Source organism: Syzygium oleosum, unplaced genomic scaffold (genome assembly GCF_021117445.2).
Source record: "Syzygium oleosum isolate NSW1041296 unplaced genomic scaffold, Sole_v2.1 Sole_v2.20, whole genome shotgun sequence".
Classification (NCBI taxonomy): domain Eukaryota; kingdom Viridiplantae; phylum Streptophyta; class Magnoliopsida; order Myrtales; family Myrtaceae; genus Syzygium; species Syzygium oleosum.
This window is the reverse complement of record NW_026607504.1, coordinates 2679089-2698444: the sequence shown is the minus strand read 5'-3', so window position 1 is coordinate 2698444 and position 19356 is coordinate 2679089. Positions and strand designations below refer to the sequence as shown.

Here is a 19356-nt window from a genome sequence, read left to right as displayed (position 1 = left end):
AAAAATTACCAAAAAAGTCCTAAAACAATTACATTTGTGCCAATTCAGTCTTAAATCTTTCAATTTGGCTAATTTAGTTATAAACCTTTAGACAATTTGCCAATTGAGTCCTTCGGCAAAAATTGGCAAGAAATAACTGCTATGAACACCAAATTGCCTTACGTGGTACGGCGGGCATTGTGAACAATTTTTTTAAATGAATTATTTATCATTTATTTTTTCTTTCTTTTTTTCTTTCAATCGCAAGACACTGGGCGAGGGCCTTCGTGGCCCCACCGACCAGGGACAAGGCAGCCCTCGTCTAGATCTAGCGAGGGTCGCTGGCCATGAAAAAAAAGAAAAAATCAAAAAAGTAAAAAAATTATAAAATTATAAAAGTTATTCACGTCAATGTCGGTTGTGCTACGTAGGACAACTAGCATCCATATTAGCAATTTTCAGTCAAAATTGGCCAGAAGGACTCAATTGGCAAATTATCAAAAGGTTTATAACTAAATTGGTCAAATTGAAAAGTTGAGGACTAAATTGGCACAAGTGCAGTAGATTTATGAATTTTTTGGTAATTTTCCCATTAAACTTGAATGATGATATTCATTAATTGGATGAGCTAAATTAAATCAAGGGAAAATTCTAAATAAGGGCCTGAAATGGACCTTGTTTCAAATAATGACCTGAAGTGGGCATGGCGTTTCAAATAATCTCACCTCGTCGACCAGCTAAATATCCTAGCTAGTGAAGGGCATTTTCATCCACTTACAATTTTAACCTAAATTTTAGTTAAATTAGATTAAAAATTAAGAATTTTAAAAAAAAATACAAGGGGAGCAAACGCTCCTTGCCTGGGATTTCTTTTGCTTGTGTGTGTGTGTGTGTTTGTTTTTTTAAATTTTAGCCTTTTTTTCTTTTTTGAATTTGTCTTTTTTTGGAAAGAAAAAGAATAGAAAAAGGAAAAGAAAAAGAAGAAAGAAAATAAAAAAATAATAAAGGGCCAAAATGCCCTTGACTAGCTGGTAAAGTCAAATCCTTCATTGAGACTGATGTGGCAACTTTATGCCTCTATTTGAAATAAGATCATTTCAAACCTTTATTTGATAAAATTTAGGCATTTCGTGTCCTTATTTGAAATTTTTCCTTAAATCTACATATTAAATTCAAAATGGATTTGATATTTATTCATATCAAAGTAAATATTGATCGAAAACGAGCAATCATGATGACAAAAAAACTCCTTCCATCCTCTTTATAAGTAGAAGCTCTCTCTATTTATCTTGGGACGGTATGTGCAGTTGCAAAAGATATCGAGACGTTCTTAAAAATTCTAAAGCACCAAATCTATAAGATTTAAGTCATTAAGACCCCTATGAACATGTCGTGAAGAGTTCACCAAGCTTTCCGAATTTAAGATCAAACCTTTAAATCTGGTTCTTTGTAAGAAGGAATCAAATGATTCGGGATCAAGCCACTAAGACTCTCGAATTGCGCTCATGCAAAGAACAAAAAAATGACTTATCCGATTTGAGATCAAACTATTGAGGCGCTTGAATCTCATTTAAAGAATGAGAAGGGATCTTAATTTAGAATCAGAACCGTGGCGAGAGAGAGATCAATTGCTAGGGTGTTGGCTCGGTTGGCTGGCGATTCTAGCCAGGTCCCAAGCGTGGGCCTGCTTGCCTCCGCTGTGCAAGGGTCGACGGGCGCTTCCATATATGCCAGTTTTCCTTTGGAGCAAGATGATATGGTTCTGAGCAACAAAATGCAGCTTGGCTATAGTTCATTTACGTTAGTCCATGGTTTCGAGAAGAGGGTAGGGGCAAAGGGCCAGGTGGCCGAGGAGATAGCATTCCGTGTCCCCTGATTCTGTTCTGCCAAATCAAAATCAAAATCCGAAAAGTGGGTAATCCAGGTTACTCTAGCAACAACGTATCCCCTGGTCATGTTCATTACACAACAAGAATCTCAAGGTGCGAACGTGAGCTTGCGTGGTCTTATATCAATATGTATCTGGCCATAACTTCAAGGCAAATTCATGTTCGCTCAAGCTACCTCCGGATAAGCTCCTGAGTCTCTGCCAAAATTGCCTTCTGTTTCCCACTCTCAACGGGCGCGAGCTATAATGCCATGCGGAGTACCCGGTTTCTTCATCCTCTATCCCTGTCGATGCTTGGAAGCATCCCATTTGTTCTAGATGGTTAGGGTCTTCGGTTGGTGTACTGTCGCCTGTCAATAAAGCTTCAACAAATTCATGTGAAACTTTACTAACTTTGCCATCAGCACAACTAGAGGATTCTTGGCCTAAGCAACTTCCAAGACTTAGCTCCTTCGCGGAATTTCGAAAGTCTAAAGTTGGAGGAAAAAATGCATTAGCATTCAAGAAAACAAAACCCAAGGACTTCTTAAAAAACTGTTGACCAAAACCCGCCCCCCTCCCTCTTTTGTGGAAAAAGCCCATTTTAAAACGCGAACCAAACGCAGCATAAACAAGCGTGTACGACCGATTTTGGTTTTATTTCTTTTACGGCATTAAGAATTGCCCCATCGACACAGGTTCGAAGCCATCGCCAGACGATATTAATCAACGCATTGTCGTACAGAGGGCGAAATTGAAGTTCGCACTTTCGAAAGGGACGATCCCCATTCGAGCATAGCTTGCTCGCGTTCTAAAGCCGCGTGTACTACAACCATTGGATGGCTTCCATATATTTTTCATAAAATCCAAAACAGGCGAAAGAAAAGAAACAAAAGGTATTTAGAAATAAAATTCGGATTCGATAATTTGATTAACTTTTTCTAGAATTTATGCCAAAATCCCAGTATTTTTTTTTTTAATATGTATGTTGGGCAAGTGAAGGAGACTCGAGAGCAAGATAAGAACAAATGCAATTGAGACTGAGAACAATCAATCTTTCAATCATACAGCTGCGATTCCCCCCGCAACAAGGACTAAACTCCAAAAACAAAAACCCAAAAGAAAAATATGAAAAGAAAAAAAAAAGAAGACAAAAAATTCTATTTAGTGCCCATTTTTCTTTCTCCTAATACGATCAATCCCCACGTCACCAGCCAAAAAATACACACACACAAATTAAAAAAGAAAAGTATTTTTGAACAATTTTCTATATTCTGAGAAAAATATGACAAACAGTAATTTTTCACTTTCCTACGGCGTCCAGTTCCAGATCCCGATCCTGGTATCTATCTTGCACTTCGCGTTCCCCGTCGACGCCGTTGCTGCAGACTTCCCGGCGGCCGGAGCGGTCGCTCTGATTCCGCCGCAGGTGACTCGGATTCCAACTCTCGTCGTCTTCAAGCCTCCGCCCTTCACCTTCGTGTCCAGCCTGATCTTCAAGGCCAGCCCGCTCTTGCTCTTCAGGCCCGACTTCAGCGTGCTCGCGGAACCGCTGTCCACTTGCTGGCCGTTGCTCGCGATCGACGTCTTCAACACCGTCGTGTTCTTCTTCCCGTGCACGAAGGACGGGATCGTCGCGTCGCCCAAGTCGACGACGCCGTCGGCGCTGAGGACCGACACCGAAATCGGGCTGCAGATGTGCACGAGCTTGCTGTTGGGGTTCCGAGCGGAGACCGTGAGGTCGAACTTGGAGCTGAGAGTGGAGGACGAAGAGGTGATGTTAATGTAGGAGACTCTGAGGGAGGTGACGGTGAAAGTCGGGCGGTGGGGGCGGTAGAGGACGTAGAAGGAGGCGGCGGCGGCAACGATGAGGAGGAGGACGAGGAGGGCGACGGTGGTCCAGAGGCAGCACCGGCAGCAGCAGCCGCGGCGGTGTCGGCAGCTCTTCTTAGGCTGCGGGCGGGAGGCGCCGCCGTAGAGCTGGCCTTTGGCCAACGGCGGCGGATTTGGTGGAGGAGAAGACTCTGTCCGTGATGGTGTTTGAGAGAGAGAGAGAGAGAGAGAGAGAGAGGAGACAAGAGGGAGGCAGCGAGAGAGAGAAAGCTGTAAACCAGTGAGCGGGGGATTATATACTTCACTCAAGCAAGAGAGCGCGTGTTGACGTTTTCGTTTTTGTGAATTCCTGCAATTTCAGAAAATTCGTATTTTCAGGATTGAATTATATATGGTAAAATAAAAGGCACAGCTCATTTTACTTTTGTTTTCTACCGCCGAAAATCTAATTCTCTCACAGAAATATTTTCCACAATGCATGGCAATGATTCAGCATTTTTCTTTAGTTGCGAGAGAGATAGTATTAAAGATGCGAATATGAAATTGAGAGCTACATTTTCCGTTGAGGAAAATCTTCTCTTCAATCGTGCTTGGGAGCGGTGGGTCCTTTGTGGATATCATCCACGTGCAAAATCGACTTAATTCAGAAGCAGGTGACGTCCATATTCGTAACTCGTCAATCGAGCGCGTGATCAAGAAATAAGACGCGGAATTGATCTTGATAACTGTCATGGACTGCCTTATCGAGAAGTTCAGATCAATTTCTTTGTTGCCATGATGATTTAACTTAGGCCAACAAATAAGATTTGAATGACTAGTTTAATCTACAGGGAAAGAAATTAGGTAGAAAAAAACTTGGCAGCTTGGGCCGTTAGGACGCGTTGGATAACGTTTCTATTTCTCTATTTTTCCGTTCTTTTGTTCACCGGAACAAAAAACCGTTTGTGTATGTCAATTAAGTTTTCTACTCCCCAGAATAGAACAGTGGCAAGGGAATAGATTGGGAACAGCAATAAGAAGTAAAAAAAATCTGCTTTTTTGTTCCCGGGAACAATTTGTGAAACAAGGTCATTTTCTCTTCTTCCTTCTTCTTCCTCCTCTAGCTGGTCACTTAGGGTGCGTATGGTAACGTTTCTATTTCTGGAAACAATTTCTTTTCGGAAATAGTTTTTTCTATTTCTATTTCCTGGAAGAGTTTCTGAGTAAAATAATGCGTTTGGTAACTGAACAAAATTTCTATTTCTAGAACAGAAATGTGTTTGGTAACTGCACAAAATTTCTATTCCTAGAATAGAAAAAGAACAGAAATGCGTTTGATAACTGCACAAAATTTCTATTTCCAATTTTTTGAATTCAAATCTATATCTTTTATTTAACTATAAGTTCAAGTTATAAGTGAAAAAAACCAATAAGCATGATTTATTGGTTTGTCTAATCCTTTTTAGGGGTTTAAATCCCCTTTTAATCCCTAAACTAAGGAATATTCAAAAATACCACTTGGGCACCTCAAAAATTTAATTTCACTCAAAGTGGGTGGCCACAGATATTCTAAGTCATTATGTGAATTTTTTTATATTTTTTTGGGGTAAAATTTATTAAAATTTTTTACTTTCCCTAAATTTTTGGGGTAAATCTGTTACTTTCCCTATATTTTTTTACTTTTTTTAATTTTTTCAATTTCGGAATTTTGCAAATATTTAAGGGTTTTCTGAGTTTTTCTGATTTTTATGGATTTTCTGAGAATTTTTCTGATTTATATGAATTTTGGGAATTTTTTAATTTTCTAATTTTTTATGGGATTTTTCTGAAATTTTTCTAATTTTTATGAATTTTCGGAATTTTTTAATTTATTCTAAGCCATTATGTGAATTTTTTATTTTTGATTTTTTTTTGGGAAAAGTTTATTAAAACTTTTTACTTTCCCGAAATTTGTCTCTTTTTATTTTTCAGAAAGCTTTTTATGAATTTTTTTTAATTTTTTCAATTTCGGAATTTTGCAAATTTTTATGGGTTTTCTAAGTTTTTTTTATTTTTATGGATTTTCTGAGAATTTTTCTGATTTTTATGAATTTTTGGAATTTTTTAATTTTTTATAATTTAATTAATTTTTTAATTTTTTATAATTTAATTAATTTTTTATTTTTTATTTATTATTTCCACCGAGAATGGACCAGACCGATGCTTTGAGACGGTTTGCAGACGACGAAGGATGGAGGAGGAGCTGAGGTCGCGGCTTGAGGACTGGACCTTTCTATTTCTATTTCTATTTCTATTTCTAGGAACAAAGAAGTAGATTTTTTCTACTTCTTATTTCTGCTCCAAATCTATTTCTTGGCCACTTTTCTATTCCAGAAAATAGAAAAATAAAATGCGTTACCAAACGGATTTCTGTTCTTTTTTTATTCCAGGGAACAGAAGAACAGAAAAATAGAGAAACAAAAGCGTTACCAAACGCGCCCTTAACCATGGCGAGGCCGACCTTGCGGTGGTTGGGAGAGGTCGACCCCGTCGGCCCTCGTCTCTGGCCGGTTGCCGGCCATCGCCGAGGCCTGGCGACCGGCGAGGAGAAAGAAGAAGGGAGGAAAAAAAGAAACAGAAAAAAAAGAAAAAAATTTAAAAAAATCTTAGAAAATTATTAAAAATTAAAAAATTCCATGTCACTAAAATATTTTAGGGTCGTACCAAATGCATTTCTGCTCTTTTTCTATTCCGAAAATAGAAATTTTATGCAGTTATCAATACGTTTTTCTTGCTAAGAACTTGTCTAAGAAATAGAAATAGAAAAAAACTATTTCCAAATAGAAATTGTTCCCGAGAACAAAATTGTTACTAAACACACCCTTAGAGTCGGAATTTCCAATTTAGGTAGAGGCGTTAAGTATTATCATATACTTTTATTAGTCTATAGGAAAAATTACCAAAAAAGTCATAAACCTGTTATAATTGTGTCAATTCAGTCATAAACCCTTTTTTTTTAGCAATTGAGTATTTATACTTTGACGTTTGTGCCAATTCAGTCCATCCGGCCAACAATCGCTGGCATGAATACCAATCGTCCTACATGATGCTATTAGCGCTGACATGGACATTTTTAAATAACATTTTACTAATTTTTTTTGTTTTTTCTTTTCCTTCTTTTGGCGGGGGGGGGGGGCCTAGGGGGCCGACCAAAGTCGTCGGTCAACTCTCGCTAGCATTGGGCGAGGGCGTCACAGCCCTCACTGTCTCTGGGTGAGAGCCACAACACCCTTGTTGGGCACTAGGCGAGGGCTCACGGCCCAGGTTGTGGCCGACAAGGACGTCGTGACCCTCGCCCAATGCCCTTGCCGGCCACAGCAAGGGCATTGTGGCCCTCGCTCAAATCTAGCGAGGAAAATATTCAATGTGATCTTTATATTATATGAAAATGATTAAAAATTTGTGGATCATATTGAACATTGGACCAAAATTAAGAAACCGTATTGAATAAATTAAAAGTTCGGGGATTACATTGCTCATTAAGCCAAAGTGTAAGGACTACATTAAAAAATTAAAAATTAAGAGACAACATTGGACATTGAACCAAAGTTTATTAGCCATTTGTGTTATTTTCTCTAATTTAAATGAGCTTTTTTACTTACACTTAATCAATTCAAAGTATTATTTAATTTTTGTGTCGAGGAAAAAATGTCATATAAGCCGCGGACGTAAAAAAAATAAAATCAAATGGCGAAACTCAAGTGAATAGCAAAAACTAAGGATGAGAATGATAACCATTCTGTTCCAGAAATAGATCTTTATATTTATATTCCATGGACGAGTTTCTGAACCAAAATATGCGTTTGATAACGACATAAAATTTCTATTTCTAAAATAGAAATTCGTTTAATAACAACATAAAATTTCTCCCTTCCGAGAGGCTGATGAGCGAGAGGCGGTGGACGACGGGCATTGGCGGGAGGCGGCGGGAGGTGGCCGGCATTGGGCGACGGCGGAGGACGGCGATGGGAGGCGGCCGGCGGCGGAGGATGACGACCGGAGGCGGTCGGCGGCAAGAGGTAGCCGACATTGGGCGGCCTAGGAGAACGGCGACGGGAGGCGGCCGGCGGCGGAGGATGACGACGAGAGGCGGCCGGCAGCGAGAGGTGGCCAACATTGGACGGCCGAGGAGGACGGCGACGGGAGGCGGTCGACAACGAGAGGTGCCCGGTACTGGGCGGTGGAGGAGGAGGGCGACCAGCGGCGGAGGATGACGACGGGAGGCGGCCGGCGGCAAGAGGTGGCTGGCACTGGGCGGCGGAGGAGGAGGGCGGCCGGCGACGGAGGATGACGACGGGAGGCAGCCAGCGGCGAGAGGTGGCCGGCACTAGGCGGTGGAGGAGGACGGCGACCGACGGCGAAGGACGATGACGAGAGGCGATCGGCGACGAGAGGTGGCCAGCATTGAGTGGCGGAGGAGGACAGCAGCCGGCAGCGAAGGACAGCGACGAGAGGGGGCCGGCGAAGGAGGACGACAACAGGAGGCGGCCGACAGGTGGGCGGTGGTAGAAGGTGAGCGATGTTGGGTGGCGGCGGCAGGAGGTGGGTGATGTTGGGCAGCGGCGAGAGAGCGGTGGGAGGTGGCCTGTGTTGGGCGGCAACGGGAGGCGACGGAGGATGGCCAAAGGCAGCCAGCGGCGGTCGACGGTGGGAGGCGGCCGGCGTTGGACGACGGAGGAAGGTAGACGGCAGGAGGTAGCCGGTGGCGGACGGCGATAAACGACAGCCGACAGGTGGCGGAGGACAACGGCCAGCGATGGTGGGAGGTGACCGGCTGCGATGGTGGAGCGATAGGTGGGCGGTCAGCTAGTAGTAAGGGCAAGTGATGAGAAGAGTTTTTATTTCTTATTTCTGTTCCAGAAATATAAAAGTAAAAAAAAATTACTTCTGATTTATGTTCCAAACCTATTTCTAGAGTATAAATTTGTTTTAGAAATAGAAAAATGAAATTGCGTTACCAAATGGATTTCTGTTTTAAACCTGCTCTTGAGAATAGAAAAATAGGAAAACAGAGAAATAGAATAGTTATCATGCGCGCCCTAAAAGTCATTCGAAACGGGGTGCAATTTGCTAATATCATTGTTGGATTAAGCCCTAATTCATTTTGTAAGAAAACCAGTGCAATCAATCAAAGACAAAAAAAAAATGGAGTTAGTTGTCAAATCCATGGCGCAAGTTGCCAAAGTGCTCACGTGCAAGCCACTCCATCGAGATTTTGTATGCACATGCTCCACGCTGAGCTTTCCGCTAATCTGCTATGTATTCATTTTTCTGGACTTTCTTGTTCTCTTTCTAAGAAATTATCAAGATTGATTGGCTTCAAGGTGAGAAGCGGATCGGACATGGTTGGTTATCGGTCCGTGAAATTGGGAATCAACCCCATTCATCCAGGAACCGGCGGTATTATATTTTTAAATATTTTATTTTCTTTCTCAAAAGTTCCTAAATATATATTGAAATTTACTTTGGTGTAGGATGAAACTACTATTCACTAGAAATTACCAGTAAAAGAAGAGGTTGCTTCCACAAATAATCCTTACTTTTTGCTCTTGTTGAATAAAAAAACAAACAAATAATATACTCTAAGGCCGGTCGCCGGTTTGGTTTGGTCAATTTCGTCGGTTCGGTTCCTCTCTAGGACCTAGAAACCAGACTAGTTATTCCCTATTTTGAAAATTTGGAATCAAGAACCACCCAGAGCTGTTTGGTTGATGTATCATTGTATCTCACATCTTTTTAATAGAAACTTGATTTTCACTTTATGAAAATTTGCAAGGGCTACCATGTAATTTCGTTTCTCAATCATTCTTTCTTACTAAAAAGTACAACAAGCAATTTTCCACGCTAAGTTTTGAGGGTAACACATTTAAAAGCTTTTTAAAATACTCTATTTTCACAAAATTTCGAAAAAAAATACTAATTACAATTCTATTAAATTATTAAAAAGTTTTGAAGGACTTTGCACCCCAATATTCTATCTATGTGATTTTGAGATTATTTAAGGTATTTGACGTTAAATGATAATTGAATATTGAGCAGGACGAGAAAAGTCCAAATAACAAAATTACTCTAAATTATATGCTAGACATTGACGTTAACCGGAAAATACTCTTGAGAAATTATTTGCTCAATGATATTTATTAAAACAAATTATGCCGCCCCAAAATCAAGTTCTGGCTTACGGGGGCTTACAAGGTATTTGTGATTATAATTAAAAAAGTATAATCTTGAAAATAACCGTGTTACGAGACAAATCAGTTGATCATTGTTTAGTTGCTTAACCATACATTTGAGCACTCTTTAAAGAATAAATCTTTTTTTTTCTCTTTTTGAAAAAATTTCGAACGGCAAAATTTTCTTAGTCCCGTCACAGCCCTTTTTTTCCGACAAAAGAAAAAAATAATTTTTCACTTGATTACATAAATATTCTAATTTCTCTAAGTCTTATTATTCTCTGGGAAAAAGGTGTCAAAAACCCTAAGTTATGTTCATTGTGATATATTTGCCTAAAATTTATATCCGTGTGATATATTTATTTCAATTTTTTTTGTGACACCAAATATCTTAAATATGTATCCGCACGACACATTTACTTCAAAATATGGGGTGAATTTGGGGTAAACGTGCCTCATGAGCACAAATTTAGGGTAAATATGTCAAATCGGTATGAGTTGGAGGTATAAGTGCAATATGAATACAAATGTTGGATTTTTTTATAAATCACAAAAAAAGAGGGTTTAGAGTAAATGCATAGCTGAGGGTTTTTGGTGTCTTCGTCCCTGTTCTCCCCTGTTAAAAGGATCGAGTCACTTTTCTGAAGAGCATTTTTCGCTGTTTCTCCTGATCGATCGCCGATCGATCAGCCAATCTTTGGTCGCCGATGGAGTTCGCGACTGGCAATCAAAGCCTCGCGCCTGGCGATCAAAGCCTCGCGCCGGTGCCGGCGCCGGGCGATCAAACCTTCGCGCCGGGCGATCAAACCCTCGCGACTGGCGATGAAAGCCTCGGCGAGCCTGGTGATCAAACCCTCGCGCCTGGCGATCAAAGCCTCGCGCCGGGCGATCAAACGCTCGGCGAGCCTGAAGATCATACCCTCGCGCCTGGCGATCAAAGCCTCGCGACTGGCGATCACAGCCTCAGCGAGCCTGGCGATCAAACCGTCGCGCCTCGCGATCAAAGCCTCGGCGATCAAACCCTCGCGCCTCGCGATCAAAGCCTCGCGACTGGCGATCAAAGCCTCGCCGAGCTGGCGATCAAAGCCTCGTGCCAATGTGTATTTGCTCGAATCCGCGCCTCTATCCTCATTTTCGAAATATGTTGTTACTAAAATTGTTAGAAAGTACCACCCGCCCGGGTGGCGCTTGGAGCGCGCACTCTTCCTCTCGCAAAAGGTTGAGTGTTCGAATCCCGGGCGCCGCAGGGCGAATTGAGTAAATGTGGCGTTTCATACGCCGTAGTCTCCATCCTCGGTCCTCAGAGTAGTGGTGCGCATTTGCATTTCATCTTCATGTTTTTTTTTCTTTTGCAGTTTCAATCTTATTTATTCTTTTGTATGAGTATGACATGGCAGGGAAGAGCACGTTGCTTAATCATCTCTTCGGCACCAAGTTTAAGATGATGGATTATTCAGTAGGGAGGCATGTCTACAACCTCACTCTAATGGAATTTGAGATTTGGATTCGGAAAGTCTAAAAACGGTTTCATATTTTTCCAGGTCTCAAACCACCATGGGGATGTGGATGGCTAAAGCTGCTGGTATGGAACCATTTACTTTGATTTTGGACGTGGAGGGAAGTGACAGTTTTGAAAGAGGAGAGGTGTATTTGCTTTTCCACTTTTGTATGTCTGCTTATCTTACCAACCCAGAAGGTTGATTTGTGTGTATCTAATCCTCATTTTTATTCAGGACGATGCTGCTTTTGAAAAGCAGATTGCTCTTTTCGCTTTGGCCATCTCCGATGTAGTCATCATAAACATGTGAGGCTTTTGCTTTGCTCTAGCGAGATATTGTTGTCTTAGTATTTTCCTAGTGCCCTTTTTACACATCTTTTTTTGTAGGTGGTGTCATGATATTGGCCGTGATCAAGCTGCCAGCTCGCCTCTTCTGAAAATTGTATTCCAGGTATTTCTTGTCCTCTTGAGTTAAGATAAGCTAAATGTTTAGTTCTAAGAGTTAATGATAAAGTTGTGACTCTTCTTGAAGGTCATGATGCGATTGTTTAGCCCTCGGAGAACAACTCTGTTGTTCATCATACGGGATAAAACAAGGGTTGGTACCTATACTTAATCATGTTTCCATTTTGGATTGTGATGGTTTTTATCTGCTCTTTGATTTTTCTTTTTATCCAGACTCCTCCGAGATATATTGAAAATCGCTTGAGAGAAGATGTGCAGAAGGTGAGGGTTGTTGCATTTCCTTTGGAAAATCGACTTTGTAAAGTTGTTCCTGGTTTCATTTAGTATTTTCCTGCAGATATGGACAAGGTTCCTAAGCCACAAGCACACAAGGAAACTCCTCTCAGTGATTTTTTTAATGTAGGTGCTTTGATGCTTGTATGAGTTCCTCTCGATAATTTGCTTTCGCCGTTAATTGTTGCAATGAAGTTCGTCCTAATGAATCTCTTCTGCTGTTCAGGTTGAGGTTGTTGCTCTCTCTAATTATGAACGCAAGGAACAGCAATTTAAAGAGGAGGTATACCTACCTTGCACCGCATGGAAGCATGTTTGGATCTTGAGTGCAATTGCCTAATTTTTATGTCGGCTTTGTTGTTGTGTTTGGACAAGATTTTCAAATGCTGCAGTGGGCGCCCATTCCTTCACATAAATCCTGTACTGGAGTACTGTTTAAAACGAATATTGGTCCTCATATGCATAAGTATTGGAATATCTGTGGAAATGCCACTCATCATTGACAGCTATTTCTTATTTTCTTGGGGCTTATCATTGCTCAATCATCATTATCGAGTTTGGTGATTTTCACTACTCCTCTGTTCCCATTCTTAATCAATTATAGTTTGAGATGTGTTATGTATCCATCTCATCTTCTTGTGCTCTATTGTGGAATTTGGAGCATTGGTTGCCAAATAGATTATACTTTTCATCTGTACTAATTTTTTGCCATATGGTTGAATTTCCTTGGACGAACAGGTGGCCAGCCTTAGACAGCGGTTCTTCCATTCTATTGCACCTGGTGGGCTCGCCGGAGATCGAAGGGGAGCAGTTCCTGCTTCAGGATTTTCTTTTAGTGCTCAGCAGATGTGGAAGGTCATTAAGGAGGATAGGGACCTTGACTTGCCTGCACACATGGTGAGAGTTAATTAATTGAAAGGCCACTATATATATTGTTGATAATGAGAATGCTAATGTACACATCATACTATCCGTGTTAAGGTCATGGTTGCTACCGTACGATGTGAAGAAATTGCCGACAAAAAATATTACAGTTTTACTGAAAATAAGGTATTGATCTGGTTCTTGCTGGACATTAAACTTGCTTGTCTGTTTCACTATTTTGAGATGCAAGTAGATGCATTTTATCTCACATTTTAAGATCGGGCGAACCCTTCTGAACATGTTAGGATTGGCATTTGATTGAAGAGGCTTCGCAGTTGGGACCAGTTCCTGGTTTTGGAAAGAAACTCGGTTCAATTCTTGAGGCTTGTTTATCGGGGTAAGATAAGTAATTTTATCTGATGAATTACAGATGGTGGTGCAGCAACTGGCTTTTATGTTTATTAAATAATGCAAGTACATTAAGGTTATCCAGCGCAATCGGCTTCATGTTCTTACTTCTAAGAATGTTGTTTCTTTAAGTTGTTCCTGGCTTACGTGAAGTGGGGGCAGTAGGAGCATTTTCTTTTCTTGGAACGAGTGCATTTTTTAAAGAGAAAACACAAAGGAAACCTCATTTTTTTTTAAGTTTATATTGTTTAATTTTAGGTTGCACGAGTTTGCTTCTGTGATATATCTACTAGCTGGTTGTTGAGGTTTAGCCTGAGTAGATGAGATAATAGCTGTTGAGGTCTGGCCTGTGTTGGTGAGATACAGCTATTCTGTTCAAGTGATCATTCCAATTTGGAAATGGCCCCTTCATTCACAATCTGAGTATTATTTCAACTGGTTGTTCAATGGTTGCTTTCGAGCAATCATCTTCTCCTGATAGTAGGAGAGGAATGGCTAGTTACAGTGTAGCAGTTGCCTAGCTGATGGCTTAGCTTAAGTTGGCCTTCTGTTTGTGATGTTTCCTTGTTTTATTTTTGGCCTTCTAAGAAGTTATGGGACGTTTTTTCTTGCTTAAAGTGCATGATTTTTTGGGTTCTATTGTATGACTACCACTTCAAGCTGCTTGTAACGTGGAAATATTTTCCCTTTTTGACACATTTTTATTTCAGTCATGATGTTTTCATTTGAAGTTAAGCTTACACAGAGAGACCATCTGTTGAGGATATCTTATCATATGTTGCTGATCCTGTTTTTGTGTGAATCGTCAGCTTGTACAACCGGCTTTCCAATCTGTTCTTGAACGTATTGGGTGGGAAACTCTAGATAAGTTCAAGGAAGCATTTGAAAAGGCTTTGATCGGACAGGAAGTGTTTTGTGTGGCTGCTCATGACTGCACTCAGTCTTATATGGCTCAATTTGACGAAGGATGCGCAGGTACAGCAACTTGTAATGCCCTCGTTTGGCCTAATGTTGTAAAGTTAATGCTCTGAAAAAGTAGGCCAAGAATGAAGGTTTGTCGTTGTGCTTTGTCTTGTAACTAAGCTCTCTTTTGGTTCTTTGACTCTTTTTGTCATTGCATTTGCACTCCCTTGGTGACCTATGAGTTGTTTTACTTGTATCTATCAGAAATGAAGGTTTGTGTCTGAGACTGGAGGCTGATGTGAAAATATGGTCTTGTTGGTAAATAACACTCGGGGCATTTAGGAAACTATTTGTAGGTTCATGCCATGCTTTACTTTGGACTTGTTATTAGAGGAATATTACCACTGACTGTATGGATAAGTTTCACATCATACTTTGAACAGATGCCGTAATTGAACAAGCCAAATGGGATACATCTAGAGAACGGGAGAAGCTGCAGCATAACATTGATGCCCATGTTGCTTCAGTCCGTGCTGCCAAGCTCTCTGAGCTTACAGAAGCATCTAAGGTAGCATAATGAACAGAGATATTTCTTCTTCTCTCGAGCTTCTCTTTACGGATGGAGGGCTTTTCCCCCTTTCACTTAATGGTGGTTGATGGAATCTGCACAAATTTTTTTACATTTGTACAGGCACAACTGAATGAAGCTCTGTCTAAACCAGTGGAAGCTCTTTTGGATGGAGCTAATAGTGAAACCTGGTCGACTATCAGGATAGTTCTTGCGCGTGAGACCGAATCGGCTGTAACTGGGTTTTCTGGTGCCCTTTCTGGTTTAGGCATGATGAACAGAGCAAGGAAAAATTCCTCGCAGGTATAACAGATCATGCAAGGGGAGGAAGGAATCTGAATTAGTCCTCAGACGCATGAGGGACCGGTAGGCACACTCTTTAAGTTTGTGATTTACTCGTTGGTTTGATTCAATACCTCTTGATATTCTTATGTGCTTCATTTGGTTATCCAGGTTTGTAACAGTGTTCAGCCGTGATACCGACTCTATGTCAAGAGTCTGGACTGGAATTGAACATATTCGAGTAATCAAAAAACTTGCTCATTTGGAGGTATGCAAATTTTATATGCGGTGCAAATATTTTACATGTTTCCCCTGTTGCTTGCTTGTGGATTTTTACTGAAATAATTATGATACCTGCAGTCATTGAGGTTGCTCTCTGTATTGGCGGTTGTACGATTGGATGATAGGACGGATGATATTGAGCAAACATTGTCAGTTGATTCGCTGGACCCCCAACCCAGTACCACTGACAAAAGTATTAAAATAGTAGATCTCTTGGCTTTAAACGCATGGGAAGAGGTGAGTTTTTCTGAGTTTAGGCCCATTGTCCATTCTAGTTTCAATGGTATTATTTTCTGAGAGCATTTATATACTGTTAAATTGTAGATTTCTTTGTCAAACACACTCATCACACCTCTTCAATGCAAGACATTGTGGAAGCAATTTAATGAAGACATTCTTTATATTGTTACTGAAGCAATTACTGCTGAGGTACGTTACCTATATCTTATATTTTGTTTAATAGTGCAAAGTTATTTAATTATTTGCTCTTTTTTCTGTTGGAATTTTCAGGAAGCAAAGAGGGCTGAGGCTAGACGGTTGGCTAAGAGCCAGTGGAAATCCCAGTTGGCAAATTTTGCTTGCGTAGCTTTGGGAGCATGCTGATTAAAAAAACTTCTTTAGACGTGTATATACAAAATTTCGGTTCTCCTGTGAGAATGACTTACTGTTTTTCCCAACTTGTGACAAGTTACTTCAATTTGCCTGCATGACAGTCTCAATCGCCACGTGAATCTCATTTGTGGAGGTAACATGAATGCTTTCTTGATGCTCACACCCTATCTTGCTTTGCAAACATGCTCGTACAGATTTATGATATGCATTAGGCGACTATTATCCCATGCTTAGCCTTGATCATACTAGTTTATCCATCAGTTAACTAGTCCAACAAGCAGCTATTTTCATTTTTCCTTTTGGTACTATTAAGAAAAGGAAAGAGAGTTTAAAAAAAGAAAAAAAGAAGAAGAAAAACCCCCCATCATCTGCTTTTGTTTTGTTTTCTAGATGTGACTATCATTTGTATCATTCTCTCCTTTTGTCCTCCCTTTTGAAAGAACTTTCTTAAGTTCGAGTATTGTCGAGCCTTGGTTTGAAATGAAAAGAAGCAGTTGGGCTTTTCTTTTAGCCACCTAACCACCTCTTTCTTTTCTACTAAAAGAATCTTCTCCTTCTCTATCCATCGCTTTTGTGATACTAAATGTGGGTCTTCATCTGGATGTGAATTTTATCACTTCGAGCAATATCCATGATTTGGTTCTTCAAAACGTTCCAGTTTCCGATACTTCCTCTTCACTTCTTTTTCTTTACTTGAAGCTGGACACTCTTCTTAGACTGAGCTGAGAGATAAAAAATGGGAAAATTACCAAAAAAGTCCTAAACCTTTTGCAGTTGTGTCAATTCAGTCCTAAACTTTTTTTTTGGCCAATTCAGTCCTAAACCTTTTTCAAACCAGCCAATTCAGTCTTTTTGGCCGGCCGGCACTGACATGGCGCCGGCCGGCGTCCACGTGGCAATATTTTAATATTTTTCTTTTCGAATTTTCATTTGACTATTTTCAAATGATAGTCATATCTAGAAAACAAAACAAAAGCAGATGATGGGGGTTTTTCTTCTTCTTTTTTTCTTTTTTTAAACTCTCTTCCCTTTTCTTAATAGTACCAAAATGAAAATGGCTGCTTGTTAGACTAGTTAACTGATGGATAAACTAATATGATCAAGGCTAAGCATGGGATAATAGTTGCCTAATGCATATCATAAATCTGTACGAGCATGTTTGCAAAGCAAGATAGGGTGTGAGCATCAAGAAAGCATTCATGTTACCTCCACAAAGGAGATTCACGTGGCGATTGAGACTGTCATGCAGGCAAATTGAAGTAACTTGTCACAAGTTGGGGAAAACAGTAAGGCATTCTCACAGGAGAACCGAAATTTTGTATATACACGTCTAAAGAAGTTTTTTTAATCAGCATGCTCCCAAAGCTACGCAAGCAAAAATTGCCAACTGGGATTTCCACTGGCTCTTAGCCAACCGTCTAGCCTCAGCCCTCTTTGCTTCCTGAAAATTCCAACAGAAAAAAGCAAATAATTAATAACTTTGCACTATTAAACAAAATATAAGATATAGGTAACGTACCTCAGCAGTAATTGCTTTAGTAACAATATAAAGAATGTCTTCATTAAATTGCTTCCACAATGTTGCCACGTGGACGCCGGCCGGCGCCACGTCAGGGCCGGCCGGCCAAAAGGACTGAATTGGCTGGTTTGCAAAAGGTTTAGGACTGAATTTACACAACTGCAAAATATTTAGGATTTTTTTGGTAATTTTTCCGATAAAAAATGGGTATGCAAATGCAGTTGATTTTCATGCTGATGGGAGTACTTGTGCTCTGTCATTTGTTGTCGGTTCACGGTTCTGCAGGTAAAGGTTTGGTTGATTATTGTCTTTGGCTCAATGTGTATTGAGATTGAACTGTGCATGATCACATCGTGTTACCAGTTGGATCGAATGCAGATCCTGATCAAATTCTGTGTATGAGTTGAAATTGAGCATTATTTAAGTTGTCTATGCCAGAAGCTCACGTAGTACCTCTTGATGGTTAAAATCACTTCCCGCGTGGAGGAAGCTAAATGTAGCTAAGCAAATTGATAAATTAACAAAATTGGCTCACTATGGTGAGCTTTTATATTCGAGTAATTTGTACGGAAGGTGTCCATCAGAGAGACATGTCCTCCTGCTTCTTGAATACTCCCAATGACTATGACAGACTCTTTCTCGAGATGTTGTCCATCTTGCTAGTGCTCTTATCCAAGCACGCCTATCATTGGAGTTTCAATGCTAAGCTTACTGTTACGTCAAAATGCACTATTTCCTTCTCTCTCTCTCTATATATATATATTCTAGGAACATTATCGCCCTTTTGTTATGTAATTCGGTTCATTTTTGCCTTCATTCGATGCGCCATCCTAGAGGTCCGCCAGAAATTGCTCCTTTTCCGGGCCCTTTGGCCCCGGCAATTACTCTCTGATCTCATTGGACCGGGTTTTTGCAAAATGCGATTCAAGTGACACCCCTCCACAAAAACCATCCATGAGACCATGTAAATTTCCAAACATGAACAAAACCCGACATGTTTCAATCGCAGTCACCTGATGCTATAATCTAAGTGATGTAGCAAGAAGCTCAGGGATTAAGAATCGAACTCGTCCCGTTCTCTTCGCCACGAGGATCATCACAGTTCACGTGAAACTGTGAATCACCGACAGATGCGAGAGACATTATTAGTATCGACAACAGTTCGGAAATTGCCCATGCTCGATAGTCCATGGTCAGCGAACGAATCAACTGTCGTTTTGCTGAGACTGGTGTGGTTTTTCCAGCACCTTTGCTTGTTACAAGAACGAAAACTACCAAGCCTGCGGTGCTTGTGTCAAAGTGGTGGGGACCTGTGACTCGCTTAGGATCATGGAAAATTATTTAATTATTTCGGGAATAGTTTTGCTTTTGTTTTTGTTTATTTTGCCATAAATGAGTTGGCAGCTTCTTGTCTTTATGTCGTCCAAAGGGATTGGTATGACTTTGAATTGACACATGCTCGGACTTTCCGGAAATTATTATATTATTTCTCATAAATCAATTTACAATAAGGTTTTTTTTTGTCGGACAATTTACAACAAGGTCAGTGATAGTTACATTTTAAAGAAGGAAAAAGTGTTAGAAAAATCATAAATTTATTGCAATTGTGTTAATTTAGTTATAAACATTTTAATGTTGCCAATTTAGTCCTAAATATTTTGGCCTTGTGTAAATTCAGTGCTTCCAGTTAATTTTGGTCGGATATTGCTAACGTGGACGTCGGCCAGCCTACATGGCACCGCCTGTGCTGATGTGAATAATTTTTAATAATATCTTTTCGATTTTTTTAATAATTTAGTTGTTTTTTTTTCC

At 40.3% G+C, this 19356-nt stretch overlaps 2 protein-coding genes, 1 long non-coding RNA gene and 1 pseudogene across 4 annotated transcripts; 2 read left to right on the top strand and 2 right to left on the bottom strand.

Moving 5' to 3' along the window:
* Nucleotides 1-3009: 3009 nt before the first annotated feature.
* On the bottom strand, nucleotides 3010-6219 carry LOC115662486 (NDR1/HIN1-like protein 6). The gene is made up of 2 exons (XM_030584628.2): nucleotides 6159-6219; nucleotides 3010-3870 (listed from the first exon to the last, which is right to left on the bottom strand). Exons 1-2 carry the CDS (start codon nucleotides 6217-6219, stop codon nucleotides 3158-3160), a joined length of 774 nt encoding a protein of 257 aa, XP_030440488.2. The 3' UTR covers nucleotides 3010-3157.
* A 1516-nt stretch (nucleotides 6220-7735) lies between these two features.
* On the bottom strand, nucleotides 7736-9084 carry LOC130140651 (extensin-1-like). Its single transcript, XM_056320577.1, has 2 exons — nucleotides 9076-9084; nucleotides 7736-8503 (listed from the first exon to the last, which is right to left on the bottom strand). The coding sequence occupies exons 1-2, from the start codon at nucleotides 9082-9084 to the stop codon at nucleotides 7736-7738; spliced, it is 777 nt and encodes a 258-aa protein (XP_056176552.1).
* Nucleotides 9085-11125: 2041 nt separating this feature from the next.
* LOC115662487 (uncharacterized) lies at nucleotides 11126-12170 on the top strand. Of its 2 annotated transcripts, XR_008818662.1 has the most exons (5): nucleotides 11126-11181; nucleotides 11268-11452; nucleotides 11604-11674; nucleotides 11756-11819; nucleotides 11901-12170. It is a non-coding gene; the product is annotated as an uncharacterized LOC115662487 (long non-coding RNA). The 2 variants fall into 2 exon arrangements; XR_008818661.1 differs by having other exon boundaries at nucleotides 11126-11452.
* Nucleotides 12171-12172: 2 nt separating this feature from the next.
* LOC130134686 (protein ROOT HAIR DEFECTIVE 3-like) lies at nucleotides 12173-16016 on the top strand (annotated as a pseudogene).
* Nucleotides 16017-19356: the final 3340 nt, after the last annotated feature.

What these genes read in the sequence shown, in the direction of transcription:
- LOC115662486 (XM_030584628.2), bottom strand. Translation starts at nt 6,219, where the DNA reads ATGGCCGGCAACCGGCCAGAGACGAGGGCCGACGGGGTCGACCTCTCC. An exon ending in CCTCTCCCAACCACCGCAAG is followed by an intron (nt 3,871 to 6,158) that starts GTCGGCCTCGCC and finishes CATCACGGACAG; the next exon opens with AGTCTTCTCCTCCACCAAAT.